Source organism: Crocodylus porosus, unplaced genomic scaffold, assembly GCF_001723895.1.
Source record: "Crocodylus porosus isolate Cpor-Errol unplaced genomic scaffold, CroPor_comp1, whole genome shotgun sequence".
NCBI classification, from domain to species: Eukaryota; Metazoa; Chordata; order Crocodylia; family Crocodylidae; genus Crocodylus; species Crocodylus porosus.
This window is the reverse complement of record NW_017728943.1, coordinates 93,444,248-93,457,920: the sequence shown is the minus strand read 5'-3', so window position 1 is coordinate 93,457,920 and position 13,673 is coordinate 93,444,248. Positions and strand designations below refer to the sequence as shown.

Sequence of the window (13,673 nt, the reverse complement as noted above, 5' to 3'; positions counted from 1 at the left end):
GGCTGCCTCATGTGGCCCCAGCTCCCTGCTCTTAAAAAATAAAAAACAAAAAGCCTGAACTCACTGGCTTCTGCCAGGTGGGGGGGCAATCTCTGCTGCACCCCACTGCCCCACATCATGTGGGTGGCTCTGCCACAAGCCCCCAGAAGCCCCGATGGCTACTGCAGCAGCCAGTGAGGGTGGAGCTTTTTTTATTTTATTTTTTAAAGAGCTGTGAGCTGGGGTTGGTGGGGCAGCCCTGTGGGGGGGGGTAGGGGTTAGAGGACTCAGGGCAGAGCCCCCCACACAGTGTGGGACAGTGGGGAGCAGCAGGGTTTGTCCCCCTGCCTAGCAGTAGCTGGTGAGTGGGGCCTTTTTTTTAAAGAGCCGGGAGCTGGGGATGGGCAGGACAGCCAAGGGAGGTGGGGGAGATCTTCTGGGGGTCAGGGGCCACTTGAAAGGGGGCTGGGGGAGCAAGCAGGGGATGAGACCTGGTGGGGGGTCCCTCCATGGTCCCCTCGCCCCTCCTCCAGCCTCCCCTCCCCTGCCCCCTGCTTATCAGCACGGAGTCTGGGTCTAGCTCCCTGTGGTGGCGAGTGGGGACTGCCTGAATCTCTAAAGCTTTTCTGAGTAGATTTGGACCTCTTAACTGGTCTCCTGGTATGATTCAGATTTGGAGATTTGGCTGCTGAATTGAGCTGGATCTTCTCCAAATTGAATATACACCTGAAGCTTCACATAGCCTTAGAAAGCTGGACAAAATATAATAGGTGCTGTCACAATTCAGTTCAAATTATTTGCTGAAATAGCTGCCATGTATATTAAAGGGATACTGGAATGCCCCTTCTCCCTAAAAAAAAAAAAAAAAAAAACCCCTTGATGTTGAATATTATAACATGTGATGTGCTTATAAAGTGAAATACCAAGCACTTTTCTCTGGTTTATTGCTGCTTTTAAGGTTTATAAGGACTTAGCCACACGTTTCACTTAAGGTGTGTTTATTCATTGATCATGTCTTAAATTGTAACCCAGCCACACATTACAGTAATTAATGGTATCATAAAACAAGGAATAAGCCACAAAGTTATTCCATAATCAATGTAGAATAACTTTGTGGCTGGTTCCATTGATGCCATTAATTCAAGGTGGGGCCAGGTTTGCCCCCCTGGCAGGGAACCCAGTTAGCTGAGGTAGTTCCCAGCCATTAGTCCATGCTACTTGCTGGTGTAGGGGGAGTTCAGGATCATGATTGCAGGTTCCTCCTACCCTGTTGGTAAGGTGTGATGGGATACCTCGTGTGATTCCACAGTCATACCTGCTGCCATGCACTTGTGGAATGGCAGGAAGCGTGATTGTATAGATTACGCATCAGGTGCCATCACACCCTTACCTATACATCTGCAGGGGCCCTAATATTGTCTGCAAACCTAAAATATACCTTTCCTGTTTGTTTTTTCTTTGATGGAGGATTTTGGCAAGGGTCTTCAAAAGGACCTGAACAGTGATTTTTAAATTGATGCTGTAACCTGAACTGAGTTTCTCTTCTTGTCTAAAAATTTCATTTTATTTCCCACCTCTAGTTAATATTTGAGGGGGGAAGAACAGAATGGCTAATGCTTTGAGTGACAATGTGACTTGGGAATTTCAAAGAGCTCATCTTTGTTCTTCAAGTTAAGTAAAGGGCAGAAGTGAAGTTTTCAAGTATAGTGCAAAGAATTTTGAGTGGGAAGGGCAGAGTTGGCAGGAAAGAGGAAAGAATATGATAATATCTTTCTACATTATAAAAGAGAAGTCAAGAACAAAACCAATTAAATACCTCTCTTTTGTCATTCAAGTTTAAATCCATTTTAATTGAAATATGGTAGTCAGTCCAAGATTTAGCTGTATGCATTTGGAAGATCTTGATTTAGGGGTTTTGATCTCTCTTCTGTGAATGAAAACACGTGCAATAAACATGGAAGTTAAGTGCATAAAGTGATAATGGAAGCCTTAAACACAGAATCAGTCAATAAAGTCAGTTTTGCATTTATGAAGAGAAGTTTTGCAATTTTAGGCTGAAATCCCAGCTTTATTGGTTTTTGTTGCGAACTGAAATGTATCTGATTTCAACCTTAATGCTTAAGGCAGTGGTTGTCAAACTTTTTAGATGCGAGGCATCCCTGGATAGACTCAAGGCACCACTTGGAAAATGCACCTTAGTTTTCACTCTTGTTGCCTAAGAAGGTTCTGTTGTAAAGAACTCAGAAAGACCACAGTGATGGAGTCCTATTCAAAATCTGTGGGTTTATCTTGTGAATCATGTTTGTGTACTTAATAGTGCTGACATTGTGTGGTATGCTTGAAGGGATGTCATTGATGATTAGAAAATGATATTTAGAGGTTTGCTTTTGGGAATTGTCTTATAGGTAGTGTGTGTGTATTAGAATAAACATTCAAGACAACAAGGGTTAATTGATTTCTAAAGGCCTGGTCACACAGTCACACAGTTCTCTCAACCTTTAAGGCAGACTGTCTAACACAACAAGGCCAATGGATATACACATGGCCTGGTAAATTGTGGTTATATACTACACTGTTATATAACATGAGATAAGGTGGCAGCAGCTCACAAGGCCCAAGAGAGCAGGGGCCTGAAGTTCCAGTTTTCAGGAGACAGACCAAATCAGGAAAAGACCTGGAAAGCCCAAATTAGGATGTGTGCATGTGGTGGGCTTGTGAAACAAAGGAATGTACTGATAGGACAGAACATGAACAGTATGATGACCACAGAGAGACCGATCAGTGGTAGCCATGGGTGAAGAGTCATCAGGAGGGGAAAAGAAAGGACTTAGAATAGCAAAGGGCCCCATGTCCCCAAGAGGGGAACTTGAGGCACCATGGACAAAGGGCATACCACCAGCTAATGTCATACACTCCACTGGTAGGGGGGGTGGGCTTTAGCCTCTAACCTCCAGGCTGTTGACATTTCGCATTCAAGAGAGAACCTCAGAGTGAAGCTCTCATCTTGGCCAGACATATCTTGATTCTGATGACAGCTCTAGGATTGGTAGCTACAGAATTTCTTGTATTATTACTGTGTGTCAATAAATTTGCCTATTATCAAGTGGAAAGGTCACAGTAAGTCTGAGGGTTATGGGTCCCCCCAGAACAAGGCATCTGGGTTATAAATACAATGCCAACAGTAATGGGACCCTGGTTGAGAATCACTGGCTTAAAGAATGAGTTCATTTTTAGAAGTGAATGTTGAACAAAAAAACACTTCTTAAATCTGTTGCATGGTTTGCTTTGCTTACATTAATGTTTAATTTGAATAGATTCAAAGTGCATAGCATCAACAGAGAATCCCACTGGTACTTAGAATTTTCAGCACCACCAAATTTTTACTGGTAACTGTGGAAAATGAAAACTTCAGCTGCAGTGACAGCATCTGTTTGTACTTGAAAACAGATGCAGAGCAGACTTCAGATGCCCAAAACAAGGATAGGCCTTTTAAAAAATACAAAACAAAACAAAAAAAAAAGGTTTTCTGTTCTCAGAAATAGTAGCTGTTAACCACTGTTCTCCAACCCTTCCCACTTGCATTGGCTTCATCATACCTGTAGCTACTGTATTCTAAGGGGTTCCAGCTGAAATTGGGAGATCAGCAAAAGGCAAACGGGCTGGATTTTATTATTCATGTTATTGTTTATTAATAATAGCAATGTTGTTATAAAAGATACTTAATTCCATGTTTTGCCTTTATAATTTTGAAGGGAAGTATGGCTGGATTTTTATTTTATTTTACCTCTGTGGGTAGTAGTAGTAACATAAAGCTGGTCAATCTGTTTCTTTAACACAAGGTAATTTATGCACAGAAACCTTAAACAGGTTAACATCTTACATAAATATTCAGTCCAGTAATTCTTTTTAAATATATGCCCCATTAAGTGTTAATATAGCATTCTTCACAGCTGTTCAGCATGAAACTATTTCTACATGCATTGACAATTAAATATCATTTAAGCTTTCACTTGTTAAGACATATTCTTAATTGCTAGAATGTGTATTTGACTTGATTTGCATGTGCAGTAATTCCAAATGACATAGGTATTATTAGAGCAGAGATTTGTCCAAGTATGATTACAGTCATGTTGGTAATTCTTATTAGTATCTTGAGCCAAGAGATCAATTTTGAAATAGTTCTAAACTGTCCTTAAATCTGCTGAAAAGATGAAGCCAAACAAATTCCTTCCCTACCCCCTACCTATTTTTAGATAACGTCTTCAAATTAAGATATCTTTATGTTCCTTATGATGATAACTGCTATTGAAAATGCATTTAGTTTGATGGCAGATTGGACAGAATATGTCAAGTACCGATACCATGGCAAGAGAAATGCATAATGTAACTTTAATTTGATCATTAGAAAGCTTCCCTATATTTAAGGAATTGTGCCTATTAAACTGTAAAGTTTGGTTTAATGATCAGATAAGAGATTTGAAAAATCGAGAAATAATTTACACATATTTGTGTGTGTGTGTGTTTATGTATGTGTATGTATGTATATATGTGTATGTATAGATAAATTATCTTTTTTTTTTTTTTGAATCTCTTATCTGATCATTGAACCAGATTTCATGGTTTATTATTATTATATATATTAAACAACTGAGTAAATGGCAACTAAGGCCATCTATATTTGTGATGGTGCTCTGTTCTGAGACGTGCTAATTAGCGCACACTGGATCCAACTTGATTAATCGAGTCTGCTGTAGTGTGCTATTCAGTGTATTCCAGCAACCTTTGAATCATGTGTATTCAGAGTGCCCCCATTTCAAAATGGTGGTGGGGGAGCTTTAACTAAAGTTCATTGAACATGCTTTACTTAAAGAGCCCCACCACCATTCTGAAGGTAGCTGAATAAATGCGACACTACAGGCACTTTAATTCGAGCATCTTTCAGAGCACATGTATAGATGTTCTAAGATTTTAATCAAGTATGGTATTCTATTCCCAGTGTGTTCAAGGTAAGACTGGCAATGGAGGTGCCATTTTAAGGACCATCAAATTTACCACTTTTGGTCTGATTTCAAGTACAGTTTACAACTTCTTAAAATAGTGGTGTAGGGTATATACTTTTATGCGTCTTAGATTTATAAAATCTAAGTTAAAAGTTCTGATTTAACACCTTAAAGGGGGCTAGTTTCCTCCTTGACACATTTTATCATGGGTTTCAAGTTGGACCCCAAAAATCACTGGTTGTACTTAGAACTTTGATCTAATATGAAGAAGCTTGTATTGTCTGAGAATGTGTCTATAAACTTACCAATTTGACACCTTTCCAGGATTTTATTTTAGTGCCTAACATCCTTCATCATGAGAGAGTTCTTCTCCATATCCACACTGAATTTCCCTTGTTGCAATTTTATTTTTAAAACAATTTTAAGACTTACTGTAAAGTGGACATGATTGTTTGAATCACTGTGCTCAGTGAGTAGTCGTTAGGGACTCGCTGTTTATTTGTAAGAAAGCATCAAGTGGAGTTTTCCAGGAGTCTGTCCTGACCCCAAATATTATTTAATGTCTTCATGATTTGGAGGATGGGACTGAGTACCTGCTTAGTGAATTCACACTCAGGGAATTTCTGGATGATACCAAGTTGGATAGAGTTGCAGACATGCTGGAGGTAGGGCAAAGATCCAGAATGACCTGGGTAGACTGGGGAAATGGTCCAAAATCAAAGATATGTGATTCAACAAGGACAAGTGCCAAGTCTTGCACTTGGGACAGAACTATTTGTAAGCACAAATGGAGACTGGGGAATGATTGGCTAGGTTGCCTTACTATGGAGAAAGATCTGGGGGTTACAGTAGAGCAGGCATGGGTAAAGTGCAGCCTATAGGCTGGATCTGGCCCACTAGCTGATTGTATCTGGTCCATGGCTGCCCCAGTGACACTCTGCATGGGGCCAAGCTCCATGTGATTCCCACCTGGGGCAACCTGCACCTGAGGCAACTCACACCATGCTCCCAGCTGCCCCCAACCTGCTCCTGCTGACAGCCCCAGCCAAAGCACACAGTGCTGCTGCTGTAGCCACCCAGGTACTGCTCAGCCTCCCCACCTCCAGTGGCTCCTCCTGTCCCTGCTGCACTGCTCTGGGCAGTAGGTAGTGCAGGGAGGCAGTGACATCCATGGGGGTGCATACTGGGTGTAACTTACAGTAACTCCTATGGATGTCCAGTCATGCAGGGGGGAAGCTGCTGTTGTCCCAGTGTGTGGGGCTCCAGCTTCAGATCCCAGCTGTCTTCCACCCACTTGCCCCCACAGCAAGATGAGCAGTCATCCGTGGGTGGCCAGGCGCCCCAACGAGAAGCTGTACACTGCCTGGAGCCGAGGTCAGGGTGGTGCCATCTGCAGGTGTGGGCTGCACCAGGAAGGAGCTGGTGGAGCTTGGCCCAATGTGAAGTGTTGTGAGAGCAGCCACGGGCTAGATAGGGGGTGAGACTGGACTATACTTGCAGCTGCACTGCACCACCCAAGTGAGTTCTGCTGTAAATACCCCCTGCCTCCCAGCCCCCTCACCCCCATCCTTCCCTCCTTCCTTGCATCCCTTACCAGTTCCTGGAACCTACTACGTGGGCAGCCTCCCCCTCGTCCTCCTCCTAACCCTCATACATATGTGCAATACTCTCCTTCCCCTTACAAACCCCAATGCTCACAATATATGAGTTAGACTATTTTGAGCTGTTATGCAATTGCTTCTATATATACTATTCAAAAACGCATCAATTAGGACAAAAATAGTTTGTAAACTACAATTAAAATATTTTATAGTAGAAGTTTGGGGTTTTTTTAGTGTATGATTTGTTTTTATTTATAACTTGTTAAAATGATATCTTCTAAAAGATTTTGTGTGTGGCCCTCAACAGCTCACCAAAACTGATTAAGTGGCCTGCCGGCCTAAATAATTGCCCACCCCTGCAGTATACAATAAACTATGTATGAGGAAACAATTCAGAGGAAGACATTTTGTGTTTGTATCTTTTCTTACGGGAATCAAAACTCATAGAAGAGGGGTGATATCTTGTATTAGACCAACTAGATATTTGCAAATAAATTATTGTATTTATCTTCATGCTTTCAGGCACACTCACCTTTCATCAGGCATAGGAGAGTGCAGAGATCATAAGAGTTCTCCTAGGTAAATGTGAAAATGAATATTTTACAGGAGAGCTGAAGGTATGGCAAAATCTCCTGTTTGGAATAGTTCATTTTGTCCAAGTTAGGCACAGAGAAAAGTTGGAATAGTTTTTACCTCAAAGTTGGCAAGCTAGATGTAGAGGCATATTTCCTTCAGGTTGCGATGTTTCATATTTCACAGAAGAGTGGAAAGGTGGAAAGCTCTTCTGTGCAGGACTTTCTTCTGTGGTGATGTATCTGTGTTTCTGTGCTCTGAGAGATGCAAATTTACTCAAACAATAGTGGAAGCCTGGTGTTAGCAACTCCAATGATAAAATGCTTCCTACTTGTAAAAGTATGAACTTTTCATTTAAAAAATTGCGAAAATTTGATATCTTCCATGTGTCAGGTATCTTTGTTGTAGCTGTATTTGTCTAGAGGCAAAAGGAATCAAAAGTCATGGAAGAGGCTTATATCTTGTCTCTCTTCTCTCTGTTTTAGTTACATGACCTGTAAGGTGTTACACCATTTTTTCAGAAAATAAATTGGTTGTGTAGGGTATAATAAAGGCAAACTTTCTTGCTGGTCAGTACTTGAACCACTGGGCTATGCTGTGTTATCAAGAAAGACAAAAAATCTAAAATTGGTTCTCTATCCAGAAATGGCTTTTAAGAATTTTCAGTCCTTAAGCCCTGTAGAATAAAGACCAACATTTTAAAATGCAATTAAATAATTTTAAATGCAGTAGACTTATGCCACCTGAAATTAAGGTAATACATGAATTAGGGTCATGTGCTGCTTGTAACACTGGAAAACCTCTACATTTCAGGAGTCATAAAATGCAGGCTTTAGAAAATTTGTTGAACGTGCATTTGTTATTATGTTGCATTGTTATGATATGCAACATTATGCTACTATAGAATTCCCTTAATTCTGTTCTTAAATTGGAGTAATTCCTAGATTTTATTTTTTTAATGGTGTGATACTTTCCCCCAGAAGTCATAGAATCATACAAAATGAGGGTAGGAAGGGAACTCAAGAGGTCACTGAGTCTGAGGCCCTGCTCAAAGCACAACCATCTCCAGCTAGATCATCCCCGTTGACTAGGTCTAGCCAAGTCTTAATAACCTCCAAGGATAGAGAGTCCAGAACCTTTCTGGGTAACCTGTTCCAGTGTGAGAGAGTTTTTCCTAATATCTAACCTAAACTTCCCTTACAGCAAATTGATATCTTTGCTCCTTGTTTTGTCATCTGCCACCACAGAGAACAGTGTAACTACCTGAAGGACTGTTCCAAAGAGGATGGAGCTAAAAGCTGTTTTTAAATCTCCCCTCAGTTTCTTTTCTGCAGACTAAATAAGCCCAGATCCCTCAGCCTCTTCTCAGAAGTCATGCGCTCCAGCCCCCTACCCGTTTTTGTTGCTCTCCGCTGAACTCTCTCCAATTTGTCCATATCCTTTCTGTAAGGGGGATCCAAAGCTGGACACAGTACTCCAGATGTGTCCTCACTGGTGCCAAATGGAGAGGAAGAAATAGAGCACCTCTTAATGAAAGATCGTAATGTGCTTTTTGTGTGGTCCTCTTGATAGTAAAGGCTGAAGCTAGGACTTTGAGAACAGAGCAGTGTGAGACCAGACCATTCTTGACTCTAAAATGGTTTACTGTGTAAGTGTCTTGTCTCAAGGACACTTGGCATGTGTTTTTATTTAGACTGTAGTAAGCATGTGACTACTTAGAATGCCTTCTAACTTTAAATATGGCACAGTAATGCTTACTACAATTTCAGGCTGCTTTAGACAGGGGTGGAGTTTGCATTACCTACATAAGAAGCCCTTGCCCTGGTGCACTGGGGCAGCCTGGGTCTCTGCTGCTGGCAGTGGGTGAAGGGGGATATGAAGAACTGAACTGGGGTGGGGGTGTGGGGTAAGGAGGGGTGTTACAGTCCTGCTGCCAGTCCCCACACTGCACCAGAATCTTGAATCTTATTATCTCTGTAGAGCCATTAGATGATAAGTGAACAAGTGTTATTTAATATGACCTGGAGATAACTCCCATGAAACTTTGCTACAATATAATTGCACTTAGCATCTGTTTTGTAGCTTGAATGCATGGGTGCTCACATTATAAGTGCAGTTAACAGTTATAGTAACACATTAAGTGTGACATGCAACATGGTCCTAACTTTAAGTTGCTTCACCTTTGGGTAGTAACTCACTTTCCCCATCTGGAAGATGATTCAATATACACTTGGCTTTGGAAAGCCTGTGGTAAAGCTAAGTGGCTGAATCCAAATGATTTGTTTGTGGGCCTCATATTGAGAAACAGATTGTAGAATGGCACCTCAATATTTTTATCGGTACAGTAAAGCTGCTGGGTCACTTGAATCAACTTGATATTATAATTTTTCCTTGTGAAATCCCCAAATAGTAAAAATGCAACTTCCGTCCAAATTATCCTTAACTATCACACAAAAGAGTATGCTATGGGGGGTGGTTTTCAGCTGAATTTTATAATATATTGGTATACCTGATGTTCACAGTATTATGCTGTGGAGATTTTTAATGCATTAGAAAGAATTGCTTAAGCTTTTTTTTTTTTTATGAATTCTACATAGTTACAGATTATTGATGATCTATTATATTAACTTGGCAGGGCGAACTCTGTTGGAAAAGCTCTTTAGCCAGCAGGAGAATGCGCCACAGGAAGAAGCAGAGAAGCTATGTTCTCGGATTATTGCAATGGGTCTACTGCTTCCCTTCAGTGACTGTTTCAGAGAGCCATGTAATCAGAATGCACAGCAAAGCACACCTACGTTTGATGTAAGTTTCAGAAAAAAATAATTCCTTAAGAATTGTAATTATCAGTGGCTTATGATTCATTAAAATGTGCTTAGAAACCAGTACTTTCCTTGGATAATTAAAGTTACCTTGTGGTAATAATTGTTGGTAATTAAACCTTGGACAAGAGGTTGGTATAATTTGATGATGGGATAAATCTAGATTTTAAAATACAAAATAAGATAGAAATAGTTGCATTCTCTTTCCCTTAATGTTTGATGGCAAATGACAACTTTTGCCACAACGGCATTCTGTACTGGCTGCCTTTTACCATTTTGTACTATACCTCTTCATTTTTAGTGGGTTGCTAAACATTGCAGCCAGGTCTGAAACTCCATGTAGCATGAATGGGATGTCTATTTTAGGTCTTTTTGTCTGGTTGTTTTCCCTTTTCCTGAAACTTCCAATTGCTACTCACAGTAGAATAGAAATGTTGTTGACATTTTAACTACTTTATCATCTACATCTGTGATCTGCCTGCAGCCATATAACACTTACCTGAGCATTATAACTGCTCCACTTGTTTGTATTGTGGAGAAGTAGTAGGGTAACAGTTTACTGCTACCATTATTTTAATAATATTGTAGTCTTATACAGCACACCTATTTCAGTTATTCAATGTAGGTATGAGCTTTATCACACAGCGTTATGGTTAGCATGTGTTTTTATTCTAGCTCAGGGATGATTGGCCCCCAGTGCTGTGTCATCTGGCCCATGGCGGGGAGTATCATGGGCTACAGTGTTGCATGGTAGATGGGTGTGAAGGGCAGTGTAGGGCCCTGGAGCCATATCTGGTTTGGATGGGGTTGGCACAGGCCCTTGTCCAGCTTACAGACCAGCCCCACACCATTCACCTGTCCTACAGAGCCAAAACTTTGAGTTACCCTTGTTTTAGCTTCCTTGGATTAAGGTAATTCATCTCTTTTCTCTGCATTCACATATTAAAATTGTGTATTTAATATTAATTAATCCTCACAATACCTTTGTGAAATGCTTATATTCAGTCTCTTAAACTTAAGGGATCTAAAGTAGCTGTATAACTTGCCCAAGGACACCTAGTATGATTGGGAGGGAACTTTAAGACTTTGTCTCAAACTAAATGCCTTCTCTAAGCAGTGATTTGACAATTATTTATATAAATTAAATCTCTCATTCCAGAAGCCAGAAATGTCAGCCTATGCCAGGGACAGGCAACTATTTTGGGTGGAGGGTTGCTTAATGAGTTTTGGTGAGCTGTTGAGGTCTGCGTGGTAGTCCCACCCATTGACAGTCACCACACCCCCTTGTCACCATTTTGGGACTGGAAGTCCCACCCCCTAGATCCTGACCTTTGTCACCAGAAGTCTTTCCCCTTACCCCCCAGAAATACTCTTTTTGGGAGTGGGGGTTGTCATCTTGGAACCCCAAAAAAAAAATCATACACTGCAAGTCAAACAACTACTAGAATCTATTTTAATTTTATTACAAAAAATATTTTTTGTCATGATTAGTGTTTATGTAGTGTATATAGAGGTGACTACATAATAACTCAGAAATAAATTCTTAGTTTTGTATATGGTATGCGTGTGGGGTATGTGTAGTATTGGTGTGGGGGGGTATGTGTTTGTGGTATGTGTGATATGTGTGTATGGTGGAGTGTGGAAGTATGTGGGAGGGGTTGTGAGGATGTGTGTGTTGGGGGCATATGGTATGTCAGGGAGTTGTGTATATGTGGATTGTGGGAGCAGATGTGGGTGTGAGGGAGGTTGGGGGGGTGTGGGGACCCCTCCACACTCCTCCCATGATGCAGCAGCAGGCAGGGTGCTTAGGGTGCAGGTGTCCAGCGGGGAAAACCTCAGGCAGTGCTGCACATTGCAGCGAAGGGCATAGCATCAGAGCAGCTGCCTGTATCATTGGTGCTCCCTGCCTCTCATGTGCATTCTCTGCACTCGCACACCAGGGAGGGAAGCCTCATGTGCTGGAGCCAGGTGTTTTTGCTGCCAGGGCTGCACAGCATCAGAGAGAAGCCTCAGGTGATGGAGCTGGCTCTCCTTGCTGGGGCTATGCTGCACAGGAGAAAAGCCAGATAGCTTCACAGCCTGAAGTTTCTTTCTGGTGCTGTGCAGCCCTGGCTGGGAAATCTCCTCAAACAGGCTGTGTCCCCCACCTGGGCCCAGCATCCTGGATCTTTAAAAAAAGAAGAAGAAAAAAAAACCCCTGCAGTTGCTGGCTCCTGCTAGGTGGGGTGGGGGGCAATCCCTGCTGTCCCCCACTGCCCTGCCCTGCATGGCAGGCTCTGCCACAAGCTCCTAGAAGCCCTGATGGCCACTGAAGCAGTCAGTGAGTATGGGGCTTCTTTTTTCTTCCAAGTGCCAGAACCTTAGGCCCGGGCGGAGCAGCCAATGATGGGCTGGGCGAGTGGGCAGGAGTTGGGCGGGTGCTCAAGGTGGCTGGGGGAGCAGGCAGGGGATGGGGCCTGGTGCAGGTCCCCCCATGGATTACCCTCTCCTCCAGCCCCCCCCTCCGCCCCCTACTTACTGGCACAGAGCCCAGGTCCAGCTCCCCGCAGCAGCGAGTAGGGAGTGTTCAAATCTCCAAAGCTCTCCAAATCTTTTCTGAATTGACTTGAACCTTTTTATTGGTCTCCCGATTCGATTCAGATTCAGAGAATCAGTCGCCAAATCGGGCTGAATCTCCTCTGAATCGAATCAGCCCCTGGAGCTTCGCACAGCCCTAATGATTTTGACAGAAGGTTATAAAAAATAAAAAATATCAAATTAATCTTCCTCAGCAAAGCACAGGTTCAACTAGTACAAGTACAAAAGTAAAATTACCATAATTGAACGAAATTTGAACATTTCCTTCCTTCTATCCCACACCATTTGGTCTACTTGGAGCATCATTCCTCTGATAATGTTTTTCAGTGCCTGTGAAGAAATAAATTAAAGACTAGTTGAACACACATTTCACTGCAGAAGATTAATTTGATGAAGTGTCTTCCCTGCCAGGGCTGCACAGCACCAGATAGAAACTTCAGGCTTTGGAGCTATCTGCCTTCCCTGCCTGTAACTTCCCTCCTGTGCAGCATAGCCCCTGCAAGGAAGGCAGCCAGCTCCAGGACCTGAGGCTTTTCTCTGGTGCTGTGCAGCCCTGGCAGGGAAGGCACCAGACTCCATCACATGAGGCTTCTCTCCCTACAGTGAGAGTCCATGGAATGCACATGAGTGATACTGGCAGCTGCTCCGAGGCTCTTCCCCTCGCTGTGATGTGCAGCACTGGCCAGAGCTGTGCCCCACTGGGCATCTGCACCCCGAGTGCCCTACCTGCTGCTGCATTACAGGAGGAGTGTGGAGGGGTCACCACTTCCTCCAACCTCCTTCACACCCCTCCCTGCCCCCACCCCCCCACATATGCACCCCCCAACATATCTTATGCCCCCCACACAGCCACACTCCCTCACAACCCTCCCACACTCCACCATATGCATCCATCATACACCCATCATATATACCATACAAACATACCCCCAACACACCATGCATACATTATACAAAACTAAGAACTTATTTTTGAGTTATTATATAATCACTGCTATGTACACTACGCAAACACAAATCATGACAAAAATGTTTTTTGTAATAAAATTATAGTATGTTCTAGTAGTTGTTTGACTTTCAGTGTATGATTTGGGTTTTTTTTTCTGGTTCCAAGAGGGCAACCC

General features: G+C 42.4%; 1 protein-coding gene across 1 annotated transcript in view; it reads left to right on the top strand.

Moving 5' to 3' along the window:
• FMN2 (formin 2) overlaps positions 1 to 13,673 on the top strand; it is a 251,351-nt gene that overhangs the window by 24,654 nt on the left and 213,024 nt on the right. The window contains 1 exon segment of the mRNA XM_019549808.1: positions 9,789 to 9,955. Within this exon segment, the coding sequence (XP_019405353.1) occupies positions 9,789 to 9,955 (167 nt within the window).